Genomic DNA, 17,923 nt, shown 5'->3' on the forward strand with positions numbered 1-17,923 from the left:
CGGGTTCATATGTACTCGGATTCATCCATGCACTTCTCGGTCAATGTCAGAGTACTTAACGTTCCTTCTATTGTCAGCACGCCGACATTTTCACCAATGTACTGCCTACAACACTCTTCCTCGAGTCCTTGTCCAGCTCTCGAATTTGATGGGCCGTTGGAACGCGTCCTCTTGTGCATCTCAACCTACCGGACTATCTCGTCAGGACGCGGAGCGCACACTGTGCCGCACGCTTTGTACGACATCCCCATGTCCATCGCTTCAGTTGTGTTGTAGGATTCTGTTGTGTAACCTAGTCTCCTCGTAACCGAAAATGCATAGGAGCTTTCAGGTGCTACGCCCCCCTATATTCAAAAATAATTTAGTAATTCAAAAAAAGTCAAAAAAATCCCGGAACTTTTTATGAAACAAACATGACCAGGTATTGCACTCGTATAAAAAGGTTTCAATAGGAAATGACTTTTATTGTATCCGGGGTCAAAGATTTCCAAAAAATGCTAGATACAAGTACTATTCATGCTATATTGTCGTCATAAATTTGTTTTTTCCCTGAAGTCAACGAGAATTATTCCTTGGCCAAACATTTTATGTGAGTACAATACCTAATCATATTTGATTCAAAAATATATCCAAGATTTTTTTGGCTTTTTTGAATTATTAAATTATTTTTGAATATAGGGGGTTGGAGCACCCGAGTGCTCCTAATCCGCTTCCCCTCGTAACGTACTAATCTATCTCATGTACCTATATAGTGAACAGAAACATGAAGAGTTCTTTTTTTTTGGAAAAGGAGAGTTTACCCCCGGCCTCTACATCAGATGATGCACGCAACCATTAACACAAAGAGTTATACATAAATCATAAATCTTCTAAACTAGGCAGATTTGTAGTCCACATTAAAAAGATAAGAAAATTTACTGGAACATAGCAGCAGGTTAGGTCGCAACCCAGTAGTTTGCATAAAACAACAGCGACTGAGCAATCGACGCAGCATTGCCTACATGGCAGTGTCACATAGCTGCCCAACATTTCTGGGGGTCACGAAGGGTGCTGATCCATGGAAGGCAACTGCCGTGAGCTTCTGCGCAGTGATCTCCGTGGGGTGCACAAAGTCCCAGAAAACGTGGTTGGTCCGGTTGTTGCAGAGGGAGCTGGCCGGAGTGCAGCTAAACATGGCATTTTTCTCCCCTCCTAGCCCGCAACACGCTGCATCCACCACACTGTAACCTACAGTATATATCACCGTAACATCAAATTAAGCTACAGTACATATCAAATTAACAGGTGAATGATTAGCGGTTGCCAGATTAGTGGGCCATCCGGGCAGTTTGACTAATTAGTGGGTCGTCGATCTGTTGTACCGTTTGCTTCTGGTCGCTGGAAGTAGTCGAGCATTGCAATGGATGGGTCGAACAAGGAGTAGAGCATATCCGGGTACTTGTCGCTCATGTCGCGCAGGAGGGAAGCCACCTTGATGTTGTACTGAGATGACATATAGTTTGCTAGTGCGTCGCACTCCTCCTTCCCCCGCAGCACCGGGCAGCACCCCAGTGGCGCTGCTCCGATGATGAACATCCTGCGCATCCCGAGTTTGTACAACCTCTGCAATTCATCATTCATGTAGGTTTTAATTCAGATTGCATACTCATGTACTCATGCGTCGGTGCAAATTAAATAATTAATGGAAGAGGAAATATGTACTCCCTTTCGTCCCATCATATAAGAGAATTTTTGACACTACACTAGTGCAAAAAATATTTTTATACTATTGAACGAAGGAAGCACATATCAAGAACAAGCTTATGTAATGTATAAGCAAAGGATGAACCAAAAAGTTTCCATACCTGTAGCTGGTCTTTCAGCGAGAGAGCCAACGAGGCGACGAACTCATCAGGAGACTGAGTTGGAGGACAAGGGCTTAGCACCTGGTTCACAAGGCTTGGACGGACGTAGTTGAGTATGTCGTTGCCACCGATTGCAACGGCGAAGATCGATCTGCTCAGGTGCGCCGAAGCCTGAGCCTGGCCGAGCTGCTGCACCAGTGATGCATTCACCTTGGAGAAGTGGTGATCGATTTGGTGGTCGAAGCTGATGCACTGACCCTGTATGTACGTTGATCCATGCATGGCATGCATATATAATTAAGAAATAATATGGCATATGGAAGAAGAAGTTAAAGTGTTGAAACCAGCGCAAGTAGTGCTAGTGCGTACGACGTAGTATCTCCATTTTACCTGGTTTGTTTGATTTGATACCCCTGCACCTCCTGAAGCGAAGTTGACACCAGTCAGATATATGGAATTGCTGCTTGGGGCGTTGCAGATGGACAGGTATGGAGGAGGGCTGCTCGGCAGCTTCAGATGTTCAGCTGTAATGGCAGGAATAAGAAGCATAATCAGGAAAAACAGAGTGCATACATGTCTAGTAAGTATATGCATCGTACAAATAACTGGGTATTGTATTGCATTGTATTATGGCATAACAAGGCATTATTCTGTTATCAGAAAATATCAGGGAACCCCTACTACAGTTCATTATGGTGATCTTCTAGTTGTTTCGTGTTTCATTCCCGTGATCTTCCAGTTGTTCCTTTAAACATCTTGGTCAGAGCAACTCCAATACGTCGATTCATTTCGTCTGCTCGTGTTCGTCTGGATCGCCGCGGATAGAAAAATCGGCCCAACGCGTCAACTAAACAGACGCGCGCCCACTTTTCGTCTGCCTGAAGACCCATTCCTGGCCTAAATTTTAGGTCTCATTTGCATCGGCGCGGACATGAAGCGGACGCGCGCAACACGCGCCTACTCCTCCCCCTGGCCCACCAGTCGGTGGCACATTGGCCATTATCTTCTATCCCCATTGACAGCAAGCCCTCGCCCGCTCCACCCCGTCGCCGCCGCCGCCCAGTTCCGATGTCCCTGCCAGCAGTTCGCGCCCACACACCTCCCACGCACACCGCCACCTCCCACGTCGCCGCCACCACCGCCTCGCCGCAGGGCAACCGTAGCTCCCCACCCCGACGACGCCGCGAGCACGAAGTCACCCCCACGGCCCCGGCCAGCTCCTTCGTCTGACGCCGCCACGCTCTGTTTGCGTATGGCTAGGCATATTTTCAACCGTATTCAAGAGGGGGTGGTCGGATACGATAAGTATTTGAGTGCAAGGAGGATGCCTTTGGAAAGATTGGTTTTTCCTCTTATCAGAAATGCACTGCAATTATCCAGATGCTTGCATACAGAGTGCCCGATGATCTCATTGATGAGTACATCCGTATGAGCGAGTCTGCGTGCCTAGAGTCCGTGTACATGTTCCGCAAGGCTGTGATTGCAGTGTTTGGCCCTGAGTACTTGAGAGAGCCGACTGCTGAAGATACAGCCCGCTTGTTGGCGATCAATGCCAACGGGGCTTCCCAGGGATGCTTGGCAGCATAGACTGCATGCACTGGGAGTGGAAGAACTGCCCTTCTGCTTGGCAAGGGCAGTATCTGGGCCATGTCAGGGCTTGCGCTATCATACTTGAGGCCTTGGCCTCACAAGATCTCTGGATCTGGCACTCTTTCTTCAGCATAGCCGGATCGCACAATGATATCAACGTGCTTCGACGCTCGCCTGTGTTTGCAAGACTTGCCGAAGGCAACAACCCAGCGGTGAATGTTAACATCAACGGCCACAACTACAACAAAGGATACTACCTAGCTGACGGTATCTATCCTCAGTGGGCCACTATTGTGAAGACAATCCCCAACCATGTCGGAGAGAAGAGGAGGAGATTTTCCCAAGAGCAAGAGAGTGCTAGGAAGGATGTCGAGCATGCTTTTGGTGTTCTGCAATCTCGATGGGGCATTGTTCGGTATCCTGTTAGAAGTTGGAGCACCAAGAAGTTGTGGGAGGTGATGAATGCTTGTGTGATCATGCACAATATGATCGTAGAGGATGAGCGCCCGGAACGTATCTACGATCAAGGGTTTCAGTTTCAGGGTGACAATGTTGTGCATGAGCATGGAGGAGGAGCGGCAATGTTTGCACCTTTCACCAAATTCCATCATCAAATGCGTGATTGGAAAACTCACATTCAGCTGCAAGATGATCTAGTTGAGCATATGTAGGCTCATGTTGGCAACCAATAGATATATCTTTTATAAAATGTATTTAAGATAATTTAATTTTTATTCGGCTTATAAACTATGATATACTCTCTCTATCCCAAAATAAGTGTCTCAACTTTGTACTAACTCTAGTACAAAGTTGTACTAAGGTTGAGACACTTATTTTGGGACAGGAGGAGTATTTATTTGGGTTGTGGAACTATGCTACATTTGTTTGCTCGTGAAACTATGCAAAATGTGTGTATATTTGTGGAACAACAGCGCCAAGCTGGTCGCGTGGGCAAATATGGATCGGCACGTTGAACACACTGCCGATCCAAATAAAAACAGAAGGAACACCTAGTGGGCGACTAATCCAAACGAACAAAGAGCAGATAAAGTACGCGTTCATTTAGATCAACGCGTTGGAGGCTCTCAGTGCTAGTTGAGAAGATCGTCGTTTTAATCAATTCAAGTACTAGTAGAGTATAAAACTAACTTTGGTCAACTAGTACTCAGCAATGCCATGTTCAGGGACAGGGAGTACAACATTAAAGATCATGCACGCACGTATTCCCTCACCACTTGATGATCATCTCGCCGGCCGGCCGATGCCCATAAAAAATGCAAAAGTTACAGGTTCACTCTCCTCGAAGCAATGCTCAGTTTAAAAGTCTGATGAGAAAAGAGACTTGACATCAACTGTTTAAGGCATACATACGCACCGAGGAAGTCGACGAAGTTCTTGCCGTTGCTGAATCTGCCAGTGGCCTTGCACCCCGGGTAGTCGACGCCGTTATGCGGGTGGTCCGCCCTGAGCACCGTCACGAGGTGGTTGTTGGTCCCGGCGTCCGCCTGCGAATCGCCGAGCACGTACAGCGCCGGAGCCAACCCTGCACCGGCTTCGCACAGCCAGCAACAAGCCAGCAGGAGCAGGACGCAAGGCAATCCACGAGAGACCACCATCCCAATACGAGAGCCCATTCTGACTACTCGCTAGCCACGTACTCCTACTACGGAGCGATCGCTCCTACGGTAGCATATATATACATGGGGAGAGAGGTGGGGTGGGAAACCCTCAACATGCAACGCGTACAGACGTCCTCGCTGTCAGTTATACTAACTCAAACCAGGCAGCTGTCAACCATGGCAGGACATCTCCAACAGTTTTAAGATAGTGTTGCGTTCATGGCATGCATGGAGGTGGAACTAGCCTCGGACGGTGGAATAGATTACTGGCAGCAATAATTTTTAAATTGGCTTGCGACTCTGTACCTCCGTAATCCTCCAGCTTGTTCACGTTGCCGCATCTATGTGAGTCATCTCTGAGATCGCATGCACTTCTCGCACAAAACAATGGAACTTGCACATCACAAGGTCGGTACGGGAGGTCAAGGACAGTTCAGCGTTAGGGTATGAGTGTACAACAACAATACTTATATGGCGTGCATATATATGGATAGCGTCATTGCGTGCATGGCAGCAGTCAAACCATGGCATCTCCAACAGTCGCGCCTCGGTAAACCGAGTTTTTAGCGCGCGCGGGACGATTCGGCGCGCTCTAGCGATGGCGGGAAAGTCGCGCGCGTGAACCGTTTGCGCGCGCGCGGGAAAAGGCGGCAGGTCGCGCGCTATTTTTGGCGCACCGCTTCCGGCGCGCCTATAAATTGCGGCGCTCGCCACGCGCCTATTCCGCACACTTCTCTTCCTCTTCCGCTGCCACGCACGCCTCCACCGCTTCCTCGGTTGCTTCCGCTGCCACGTGTGCCACCGCTCCAGCGCCCCGCCACCGACGCGCCACCATGCCGCCGCGCCGCCGAGGAGCGTCGGGCTACCGCGGCGTCCGCCAGCGCCCCAACGGCGGGTTCTACTCCGAGATACGGCCCGGCGAACTCCGGCTCGGCCTCGGCACCTTCCAGACGGCGCAAGAGGCCGCCCGCGCGTACGACGCGGCGGCGTGGCGCCTAGGCAGGCCGCGCACGCAGATGAACTTCCACGACGTCCACACGCTCCAGCAGGCGCTGGACGTCGCCCCGCCGCCTCGTCTTCACACGGCACAAGAGCGTGCGGAGCACGCTGAGCGGCAGCGCCGTCTCCTCGTCGCCCATGAGGACGAGCGGGTCATGGCGGAGTGGCGCCAGCGCTACCCGGAGGATGTCACCTACGAGCAAGCCTACTGGGCAAGGCGCCGCAAGGAGGAGACGCAAAGGCGCCGCGATGAGCGGTTGGACAGGCGTCGGCGGAAGGCCCTGGCGTTATCGCAGTGCGACATCGTTGAGAATGGTGGGCAGATGATCTTTACTTCTGATGATGATCGTTGGGACGACATGTGGCTAGATACCTCGGACCAGACCAGCGAGGATGGCGACGATGACGATGACGACAACGACTGGGCGTAGGCTGTAGTTGCGTATGTAGTTGCACTATATAGTAGTTTTTATCTATGTCGTTGCACTATCTAGTAGTTTTTATCTATCTATGTTATGGAACTGTGTAAAATATCTATGTATCGTTTTTTCTATCTATGAATTTTATTTATCGTTTATTAAAAAATGTACGCAATGTTTAGCGCGCGCTGCATTTTAGCGCGGCCGCTGGAGCTACGCGCGCGCGCTCAATTTTGACACGTCTGCTGGAGGCAGTGCTACCGGCCGCGCCAAACCAGGCAAACGGCGCGCGGCAAATGCGTTTTTTGCGCGCGGCGCGTTGCGCGGCTGTTGGAGATGCTCTTATAAGCTACTATAGCGTTCATGACGTGCATGGAGGTGGAACTAGACTCGCATACATGTGTGGCACTTAGAGCAACTCTAATGAGGTGACCCATTTTGTCCGTTTAGGTCATCCGGACCAAAACTTGGCCCAACGAGGCGACCAAAACGGGCATAGCGTTCGTCTGCTATTCGTTTTGTGTTCGCTTGGACTCATATCTAGCTCAAATTTGGGTCACATTTGATCCGCGGCGGACGTTTTCTATGGTCTCCTCGTTCGCCTCCGTCCGCTGCATGCGGGCACTGGCCCATCTGTCAGCGAGAGGCCACCTACCCATTCCACCCCCGTCTCTCTCTTTTTCTTTCTTTCTCCCATCCACCCCACAGCGGCCCGCCACCGGCCGCTTTGGCCTCCGTTGCGAGCTAGCAGGCAGCACGGGCTGCTTGTTGGAGCCGCACCCGTGCTAGCTAGCTAGCTAGCCGCCGGCCGAGCTGTATGTCGCGGGTGCTAGCTAGCTAGCCACCGGCCGAGTTGCCCGCCGTGCCGCCGCAACCGCACAGGACGACGCCGCGACTGCACAGAGACGACGCCAGCCTCGCCTCCCCCCGCGCTCGCCCTCGGCATCGCCTCCCCGCGCCGCCGCTCGCCCTGCCCCACGCTCGCCTCGCCCGCGCTCGTCCTGGCCTCGCCTCACCTTGTCGAGCTCCTGGCCGCGCCCGGCCGTGCCCGCTCCCCGCACATCAGCAGCAAAGGACGGGCGGGCTCGTCGTCCTCCAGCGCCTGTGCTCGCACAACAGCAGCAGATAAGGATGGCAATGGGTCAGGTTTGGATCGGGTTATCAAATCCATATCCATGAAGGCACTCTTTGCCCGCCCATGAAAAAATCCATGGGTAAAAAATTATGTCCATGTCCAAACCCGATGGATATCCATACCCACTGGATATCCACTGGGTCCTCTCGAGACATATAAATAAGACATAACACAATCTTAACATAAGCTCTTCCAGTCTTCACCTCCTGGCAGGCTAGGCCTCACTTATGGTAAACATCAACTTATGGTAAATCAACGTCCACTAACAACCTAAGATCATTTAGTATTTTTTTCTAATAGATGAGAATGACGAGTCATTTAGCAAGGTGATAATAATAAGGGAAGGGGCGTTGTAGTATGTTACGAGGGGATTAAATGTCAACTAATAGAAGTTACGATGGGGATTGTGCAATTTCTTTTGCATGTTTTAGATAACAAAGTGTAAAATTGCAGTGGTACATGTGACTGTGGGGCAGGGATAGCAGATTTTGCCCATTAAGTCATACTATCGGGTCGGGTTTGGGTATATCCACGGGTACAAGATTATATTCATGCCCTATCCACGAGCAATCGGGTCGGGTTTGGGCGTCTCCCATGGACACAAAAGCATATCCAAACCCTATTCATTCGGGTTGGATATCCATGGGTATCCATGTCCATGGGTAAAATTGTATCCTTAGCAGCAGAGGATAGGCGGGCTCGTTCTCCTCTGGTCCTCCAGCACCTGTGCTCCGGCGTGGTGGGCTCGTGCTTCTTCGGCGGCCGTGCTCCGCTATGGTGGGCTCGTCCTCCTCCCTGCCTGCTACGTGTTTGATGGAATGTCGTGGCGGACATGATAAAAAAGCGTCTGCCTCCGTTGGGCCCACCGCTGACCCATTTAAAAAGCGGACATGGACGAGCGGACGGGCGACCCGAACGAAAAGCGGACAAAATTGATGTCCGTTTGGGTCACCCCGTTGGAGTTGCTCCTATCATTTGGGATTTTAAGACCCTGATAAATGACACACGTGTGGCACAAACACATGACAACTCTAAACGTTTTTTATGGCAAGTTTAGTGACGCGAAGATGACAAATTTAGTTGGCATGGCAACTTTCTCTTCAGATGGCGAGTTTTTAGGGGTTTTTTTTCCGATTTGCTTTTCTTTTCGAATGGCAACTTTAGTTATAAAAAATATCAAGGCAGGATTACTTGGTGCCACACGCTGGCACTTATCATTTGAGAGTTTAAATTGGCGCGCAACTCTGTACCTCCCTAATCCGCCAGCGTTTACACATTGCCGCATCTCTACAAGTCAACTTTGAGATCACTTGCACTTCTCGCACAAAAGAATGGAACTTGCACATCACTAGATCAAACAACATTGTGATGTGTTCTGGGTTAGTCTATGAGCGTGTACAAACAACATTGTGAGATTCGTTAAGAGTAGAAGTCATCCATGGTCATTTACTTGTCCATTGCGTGCAAATTGGTCGCTGGACTCAAGAGGTGCTTGAGGTGGTTTGTGTCTCCAGAACTATCACTTTTAATTGACAGCCAAAAATCTACCAAATTTTAGACCCCGATAACTTGCGTTCGATCGCCAGGAAGACCCTATTTACTGCCCGCGGGTGGTAAATTGTTGAGCCTTCGCTGAATGCAGCCGCGAATGGGTGGCCTATTTGGAGCTAACGAACTCGAGGCGCGGAAAAAAAATCACCACGAAAGTGTTGCATGAGCGAGATCGAACTGACGACGTCCCATTTGTTATCACGTGTTCCTAACTAATAGACCTTATGAGTTCTAGCGGTTCATTCGCAGCGCCAGACTTTAAGTACCAATTGCAGCGGCAGAACTGAATTTATTTTGAATTTTTCTGAATAATTCATGCTATTCTTTCATAAAAGTTGACAAACATCGTAAATAATGTTTAAAAACTTGTGAACAAAATTCGAATTCAAACAAAATTTTAAACGTGATTTTTTTTAAAAAAAATAGTGAACAAAAAAATTGAAAAACATGAACATTTTTTTTGAAATTCTGAACATTTATCGATTTTTTATATATATGCTGAAAATTTTGGAAACATGCCCTGAACGATTTTCAAAATGCACATAGAACATTTTTGTGATATACACTGAACTATATTTAAATACACATTCAACATTTTTGTGACATATGCTGAATAATATTTAAATACACATTGGGTATTTCTGTGATATATTCTGCACAATATAAAAATACACAACAACCATCTTCTAAATATGTTGAACATGTTTTTAATATAGGGTGAATATTTCCTTAAATATACGATGACCATTTTGTATATAAACATGAAATGAACTTTGTATAATACATGAAAAAAGGAAAGAAAAAGAAATGGAAAAGAAACAAAAACAAAAACAGAAACATAAAGAAAGAAAGAAAAGAAACAAAAGGAAACAAAAGATATAAGAAATAGAAAAAGAAAAACAGAAAAGGGAAGAAGCAGCCTCGCGACCGTGGGTTGGCCCAGAATGAGGGGCCGGAGGCCGAGATTCAGGGGCGCGCCTATGTCTCGCGTTCAGCGATTCGAGCTTCCGACTAGCTGACGCGCAAGCATATGGGCCACCCCAGTTTGCGGTAGTACACTGCCTAATTTTGTTTTCTGTTTTTTTCTCTTTATATTTCGCTTTTATTCCTTTTTTACTTTTGTTTACACTTTCAAATATTATCAACATCTATATTACCAAAATGTACTTTACATAATGTTTTGGAAAATGTTGATCATGCATTTAAAAAATGTTAAATGCGTATAAAAAATGTTGATCATGTATGAAAATAATGATGAAATGTTTTGATCATGTAAATAAAAATATTAATCAAGAACTTGAAAAAAATTGTAACGCCCTGGCCATAGCCACCGGTTCCCGGCCGTTACACCTGGGATCTAGACTGGCCTCACAGATCAACACTAGTCTTTCATGTGCACTTTGTCCTCACTCATGCGTACCCGGAACCAACTTCTCGGTCGGTCGCGCATCCTAGAATTACTCTAAGCCAAGCACGCTTAACTTTGGAGTTATTTTCGAATGGGCTCCCGGAAAAGATGAAATTCCTTGTTGATATGAGTAATCTATCATTCCTATTAAGTCAGGCTCTCACAAAAATATTGAACAAGTATTTCACAAATGTTAGCCAAGCATTGAGAAATGTTAAATGTGTATAGAGAAAAAGTTGACCACTCATTAAAAAGGAAAAAAATGATCATTGTATATAAAAATTGTAATCAAGCATTTGAAAAAAAATGTTGAACAGGATTTAGAAAATGTTAATCAAGCATTTAAAAAATGTTAAATATGTATAGAAAAAAGTTGACCATTCATTCAAAAAACTGTTAATCTTGCATTTGAAAAGATGGTGATAAAGCATTTGAAAAATGTTAAACATGCATAGAAAAAATGTCGATCATGTATTGTAAAAATGTTAAACTTGTATTTAATATTTTAATCCAGCATTTGAAATTTTTTAAAGTGTTGATAAGAAAAATGTTGATTATGCATTAAAATGTTAATCAAGCATTTGAATTTTTTTAAAATTTTTGTATAGAATTCTTTTGATTATGTATTAAAAAGGTTAAATTTGTAATGGAAAAATGTTGAATATGTATTAAAAAAATGTTGTTGATATATACAAAAAATGTATAATGCAAAAACAAGAAACAAAGCAAAACAACAAAAATTATAAATGATAAAAACTCAGCCGCACGGTCACGACTCCAAGGCTGACTGGATCAACGTACATCCCAGTCAAAAAACGTACATCTCATCTCAAGCTCCTAGAGGATCGATAAGTGAGTTGCAGGACTTGGCCGAACCGGAGGGAGAAGCATTGAAAGAAGCGCTAGCGATGTCATACATTGTGTCCCGGATGCGCACACCTTGAGGAGCGGTCCAAACCCATCATAGCTTTCAATATCTCCAAATCCAAGACCAAGCACACCACGAGCAACCAAAACAACACCTTCATGAAGGGAACGACGTCGAGACACCGTTGTTGCCTGATCCGATGAATCGGACCTAGGGTTTTACCCGGCACTCGAAAAAGGCACAAAGAGAAGCCATGGTCGCCCCGGCCTATGAACAAACAATCCCAAAGGCTGCTGGATTAGGTAACAAAGACGTGGAGAACTATCACAAGCAGAACTGCCACCGTTGGAAAGAGAGCCGCACCCGTCATCGAGGATGGTGACACCGGAAACCGTCAAGCGCACCTGCATGAATGATCGCCACCAACACTAGCAACCACCGCGAACCAAATCCGGCCAGGGGAGCCCTGGATTCGCTGCCAACAACACCACCACGACCAACAGAGCGGAGGCGGAGCATCATCGTGCCAAGCTGCCGCTGCCAGGAGGACGCCGAAATCGAGGCAACTGAAGGTCGGGGAGGGAGGGCTAGGGGTGAAGGCACCGCACGGACAACCACTAGTGACGGCGGAGGGGCGAAAGGGGTGAGGAGAGGTGCCGCCAGGCCATCGGGAGACGCGTCGCCGGAACGCCCGAACGTCAGGTTGACAGCCAGGAGGTCCCGCATGCAACGGACTGCGCAACGGGGAGAGACCCCGCCACTGTTATCACTAGGCAAGCTTTGCCTGCGGCGAGGGAAGGAGCTGGAGAGAGGGGTGTCGGTGGCAGCATGGTGTGTGTGTGTGAGGAGGGGGAGGCGGGACGCCTGTCGCCTTTTTTTTAACACGTACAGACATAAACGCATACACTCATCCTATGAACACATACCCTATCTCTGTGAGCACCTTCAAGAGACTGAACTATCATATCATCTTGAGAATTATGAAGTCACCGTGAGCGCCCCGTCGTCGAGAGGAACGTCTCCTTCCACTGAAAGCACAGCGCGGAAAATCCTAAAATAAATTCAAGAATAATGCGAGCACCAGAACTTGAATTCTGATAGGCTGGGAATACCATTGTCCCTCTAACCATCATCCAACCACAAGTTGGTTCGTTTGCTCAGAATTAACAACATGCGACATAGAAGAACGTACTATTAACATCGGTCGAGCAGGACACGGTATGTCACTTTGATTCAAATTGAACAGACCACTTGCCAACGCCAGGTAATTCACAAAGCTAATCTGCAGTGAAACAAAGCAGATTGCCTTCCCGTTCGACCACTAAACACAATGATGGTCGGGGCAGCCAGACAACTTGAGCCACCCATTGCCGGTTCGGCTAGCTCTGTCTGTCAACGATCACTCACCGGCTGACGACTCCATCCTCTGCGTTATCAAGCGCACCGCGGCGTTGGCGGCGGAGAAGGCCCCGTGGAAGCTCTCCTGGTACGACAGCTCCTGCAGATCTCCGACCATCTTCATCAGGATCTCCCCCACATCAGACTGCTTCGCCGTGAGGGACTCGTGGTACGACCTTGCGGCCGTGTTGCTGATGTCCACGTTGGCCGGCTCGGGGCAGTACTCGTCGTCCAGCCACTTGTGTAGCGTTCCCCTCAGCCATTCGGATTCCTGGTAAGAGGTGGAAAGATGGAGGTGGCCTTGTTCAATGACTGTACAAATGGCGTGTAAATAAACTTGAGCTAATGACAGTCCAGAAACAGGAGCAGGAGAAATAATCTACTCCCTAAAGTTAGTACAAAGTTAGGTCATCTATTTTGAAACGGAGGGAGTAGCTTTGTGAAGTACTCCCTTTGTATTGAAAATATAAAAGCGTTTAGATCACTGCATAACAACTTTCGAGCTCCTCCATAAGACCATAACAGGGATTTTAAGTTCAGGAGCTACGTACATAAAACTTTCGAGCTACTCCAGGAGGTGCCGCTACAAGATTAAATGAACGGGATGGAGATGACGGAGGTGGAATCATGGATGCGAACCTGCGCTGCTCCTCCGGGCGTGAGCCAGGAATCAGGCACCCTCAGCTCCTGCACGCGGTTGTCCTTGTCACCGCCGCGGCCGGTGGCGCGAGGAGCAGGGGGCAAGGGCCGCCGCGGAGAGGACGCGTTGATGGAGGTGGAGGTCGAGAGTGGGAAGGAGGGGCTGATGGGGGAAGCGAAGAAAGCAGAAGCCTTCGAGGGAGAAGCAGAAGCGAGGCCATGGAGGAGGAGAAAGGCAGAGGATGAGGTAGAAGATGCCATTTTTTATTTTTTCTCCTATTTTTCTTCTTCCTCTTCTATGTCTCCTTTTCTGGAGGTGTGGTGTGTGACTGGTGTGTTGCCCCTTTCCAAACTCTTTTTGTATAAATCAAATTAATACATAAAGTTCATTGTTTTCTTCTAAAACCTTTTTAAATCTAAATTACATCGATCTGATCTTTTCTTCGCTTTTTTAGTGTCCCTCCCCTGCTTATTGAAAAGCAAAATTATACATTTTACAAAATTCTGAAAAAACGATTGTGCTACGTGCAATTAAGGATGCATATTGAATGTTAGTTCAAAAAAATGGTGCATATTAATGTTGATTTGAAAATATAAAAATTTGTGACCTGTGCAATATTAAAAAAATATGTTTTTTCTTTCACAATTGTGATCTTTCTTATTTCTAAACTAAAATTGTACTGGTATACACTTTATAACAGCAAAGCGTATGGAATTTTGCAGATTCTTTTGGTTAATCCTGCCCTTCCAAAAATCAGATAAGGGCTAGGTGTGGCTGACTTAGGGTTAAGTGAGCCCAAATTAGTTCAACGGGGGAAAGTAGATGTGCTTGATTATTTATTTATTTATTTTGGGTGCTATAATGTGCTTGATTCTTTGAAGTTCAACAAGACAACACCATAACGATGCAAGCGAGACATTATCTAAAATTAATAATCTAGCAAGCGAGTGATCATATGGGAATAAAATTATTATGGCAGAACCAAGAATCGGAGACCCTCCTTTTTACGAGAAATGAGTCATAGCTGTGGTATGAAAGAAAAGAAACAATATATTCACAGCTGTATAACTTCTTAGACATGCAAGAAAACAGAAAATGCAGTGACTCTTCAATCTTCATAGGTCCATTAGCTTTTCTATAACAATAGTACAACACATATGAATTCGAACTTAGGACATGGTCCTAGCTTGTTTATGAAGCCTTTGGGTAATTAACCCTAAGCAACAACACAAAATCTCGAGAGGATGAAGAAAGAACAAATGGTAATGAACACACAACATAGACTGAATGCAAAGCTGTCCATAAATTATTTTCTCTCGCCCCAAATGCGACCGAAAAATCAGAAGTCCACAGATCCAGACAACACCTTTGCCTTCTAAAGCTGTCCAATGAACCGAGGCACTTACGCGGTCTTCTCTGTCACAAGCTTCTCGATAAGGTCCGCTGCATCCTGCACGGTTGCAATGTCCTGCGCGCTTGTTTCATCGACGGTGATGTTGAACTCTTCCTCGAGGCCCATCACAATCTCAACCTGCAAAACATAATCGGTGTTATGTATGAATGACGCTTCTTTTGGCTACTGTCATTTCTGTGGGATGGGGAGTTGCCGATTTACCGTATCCAGTGAGTCAGCACCAAGTTCAGAGAATTTTGATTCCGCTGTGACAGGGGTCCCATCAGGGACTGCCAGCTGCTTCTTGACTATCATACAAACCTTGTCGACGGTCTCTTTCTTGGCCTGTGCCTCTCCTGTGGCCTGCTCAAGAAACGAAAGAACATCATTACCTCAAATCAGCACATTGAGCGTGGCTGTAAAAAATGCTGAAACATTTGCCATCTTTATCCGATAACGTTATCCAAGGAAGATTTTTACTGCACCTATGGTGTCTAGACTGCAATTTGAAAGAACATTTGCCATGAAATGATGAAAATATTTGCCCATATTTAATGTTTGAATTACCGCCAGTGTAAACAATTCTCACCTATTTTAACCCTAAACTTATTTACATATTTCAAGTACTGCCAACGCAAACAATTCTCACCTATTTCAATCTCAAACTTGTTCAAACATTTTAATATACAAAAGGTATTTTAAAAATGACGTATGTCTAGGAAGAAATAGACATCAGTTTTATTAAGATAAGAGTTCCAGATCGAACCCAGGCTGCCTAGCCCACCATCCATGGTGCTAGCCAGTAAGCGCCTGGGTGAATCACTTGGCCAGCTATAGAAGTACAAAGGTTCGGAAAAAAGATATAGATATTGTGAACACATGGTGGCAGACTTTTACTATTGCGACAGAGAAGAAATGTGTGCCTACCGAACAACAAATCTTAAACCGAAGCGAACTCGGTCTTGATCTGATGGATACAAAGCTCATCTTCTGGCTACGGAAGGAAACTGAGCTCCGGCTCGAAATTACATTAGCCACCTGCAACGAACCAAGAAATTGTCTCCATAACTGAACTGTTCAAACACACAGACCATAGAAAAAAATACTACAGCAAAAATGCATGAACTATTTGAAATTAATAAAGTGCAGTTAATCAACCAAATGCAAATTAATCCCATGAAAATAGATAAAGCAAGCAACACGACATGATGAAACTTAAGCTCACAGATTTCGAGCCAGAGTGCCATGATGGAACTTCTGCTCACTCGTTTTGCAAAGTTGCCAAATGGGCCAAAAGGGTCAGGGTGATCAGTGCTCTGGATCCTTGAGCTTGTCGGCACCTGCGCAGTCAGCTGCAGTTTCGAACGAGGATGTGGAATCGTCGTTGAGCAGCGCTTTCGAACCAGAATGTGAAATAATCGTTGGGCTGCGCTTCAAACCAGAGGAAGGAATGAACTACTAGTGCCTTTCTGATACCAAGTGTCCTGCTTCCTGGCTGGCAACCAGCACTGCAAATTTTCATGAATTATCCAGTCTAGGTATTCGATATTTAACCCAAGACATTGGTGCAATACACGAGGATCACGATGCAACCATGCGTCAACCAAGTTTCTCAAATACCAGGCCCAACATGAAACTAGTCATGTTGAACCCAAAAATACCTCCAAATGGATTCTGGAATCTAATAGTGCGGGACACTCCGGGTCAGACTGGAGGCACATGGCAATATACAACTGCAAAACAAAGGCCGGCATTTTTTATTTGGCTAACGCATCAACATCGATGTGGAGAGCAACACATTGGTAAAGAACTGTTGATCTAATTCAGCAAGATCTGAAGCATGTGATGTGCTTGGGTGGCTTCCTAGAGCTTTGCATCTTCTGAACCAGGCTACATTAGAATACTAAACTATTTTTTTTAAATAAGCCTTACTGTGCCATCCAGATCCAGTTGCAACACCGGTTACGTCAAACGCAGCCATTTTGGAATCTTTGAAGTTTGTACTAAAATAAATCAAATTGTCAACATCTGTCAGTAAATATGTGTAAATAAGCCAATTTTCCCACCAGTGTAAGGTTTTAACCTCATAGGTAACAAGTTAAAGCTTTTCTGCCTTTCTAACCATACTATACCAGTTCAAATGTACCTATTTCTCTCTAGATAAATGAATATATGGACTGAACGCATGGGCACATCTTATGATGTGCTCAATATATACTCCATTTAGTGGGTATTGTTTTTTCAACACTTAAGTGTGAAAATTACAGGCATATGAGAAACATCGCCAAGATATCAAAAGAGGAAGCATGTTTATGCTACTCAGTGAACTATTGAATCAAACCAAGAAAGCATCTATTCATCCAAGTATCCAACCAAATCAACCACGAACTTAGAAGAAACACACAGGAACAGCCTTGGAATCTCATGAATCTCGCAAACTAGAACTATGCAAATGACCGAATCTGTGACAAGACAGCGGTCAGTCCGAGAACGGCACCTGGCTGGACAGCCGCCGGCGGACGGCGGACGGCGAGAAGGAGGCAACGGCGGCGAGGCAGTGCGCCATGGGTTGGCCGGCTGAGCTGCTCGGTAGAATTTGGGGGCGGTGGGAAGAGGCCGGCTGGTAGGTGGAGTGCTACGCTGCTCGGGAGGTCCTGGGCTCTGGAGCTGCTACCAACCAATGGTGGCAATTATAGTGCAGATAGGAGATAAAATAGATAGGCTTAGGATAAAGTGTCCAAAGAACGCTGATGCACTATACTCCGAGAGAAAAATGGAAGAAAATAAATTCAGAGTATATCTATAGGGATGCCTCAGCCGTGGATATGCAAAATGGATATACATGGGACATGTCATGCCACATTTGTAAAGTTTGTAAGTTTGCAGTGTTTCTTCAACATCACTTGTTTTCTTTGTGTCGTGGTATCTACTCCTTGTATAAAACGAAATTTAAATTTTAAAAAGGAAATGTTAACTAGGGAAGGTCCCACAGAACACCCCCATAGCCATTGGATCCAGATCATGGGAATAGCAGTTTTAAAAAGAATGCTGGCATTTTT

At 46.2% G+C, this 17,923-nt stretch overlaps 4 protein-coding genes across 4 annotated transcripts; 1 reads left to right on the plus strand and 3 right to left on the minus strand.

Annotated features, from left to right (window-relative positions):
- Positions 1-2: 2 nt before the first annotated feature.
- On the minus strand, positions 3-5,072 carry LOC109746194 (GDSL esterase/lipase At5g55050). Its single transcript, XM_020305331.4, has 5 exons — positions 4,810-5,072; positions 2,235-2,368; positions 1,845-2,102; positions 1,362-1,602; positions 3-1,227 (listed from the first exon to the last, which is right to left on the minus strand). Exons 1-5 carry the CDS (start codon positions 5,066-5,068, stop codon positions 998-1,000), a joined length of 1,122 nt encoding a protein of 373 aa, XP_020160920.1. The 5' UTR covers positions 5,069-5,072; the 3' UTR covers positions 3-997.
- Positions 5,073-5,886: 814 nt separating this feature from the next.
- Positions 5,887-6,483, plus strand: LOC109746179 (uncharacterized). The gene has a single exon (XM_020305311.1). It carries the CDS (start codon positions 5,887-5,889, stop codon positions 6,481-6,483), a length of 597 nt encoding a protein of 198 aa, XP_020160900.1.
- Positions 6,484-12,550: 6,067 nt separating this feature from the next.
- LOC109746075 (uncharacterized) lies at positions 12,551-13,785 on the minus strand. Its single transcript, XM_020305190.4, has 2 exons — positions 13,471-13,785; positions 12,551-13,102 (listed from the first exon to the last, which is right to left on the minus strand). Exons 1-2 carry the CDS (start codon positions 13,729-13,731, stop codon positions 12,833-12,835), a joined length of 531 nt encoding a protein of 176 aa, XP_020160779.1. The 5' UTR covers positions 13,732-13,785; the 3' UTR covers positions 12,551-12,832.
- An 800-nt stretch (positions 13,786-14,585) lies between these two features.
- On the minus strand, positions 14,586-17,635 carry LOC109746084 (acyl carrier protein 1, chloroplastic). Its single transcript, XM_020305198.3, has 4 exons — positions 17,362-17,635; positions 15,792-15,902; positions 15,087-15,227; positions 14,586-15,002 (listed from the first exon to the last, which is right to left on the minus strand). Exons 1-4 carry the CDS (start codon positions 17,428-17,430, stop codon positions 14,874-14,876), a joined length of 450 nt encoding a protein of 149 aa, XP_020160787.1. The 5' UTR covers positions 17,431-17,635; the 3' UTR covers positions 14,586-14,873.
- Between the last annotated feature and the right edge of the window lie 288 nt (positions 17,636-17,923).

This window comes from Aegilops tauschii, chromosome 5 (genome assembly GCF_002575655.3).
Source record: "Aegilops tauschii subsp. strangulata cultivar AL8/78 chromosome 5, Aet v6.0, whole genome shotgun sequence".
NCBI classification, from domain to species: Eukaryota; Viridiplantae; Streptophyta; class Magnoliopsida; order Poales; family Poaceae; genus Aegilops; species Aegilops tauschii.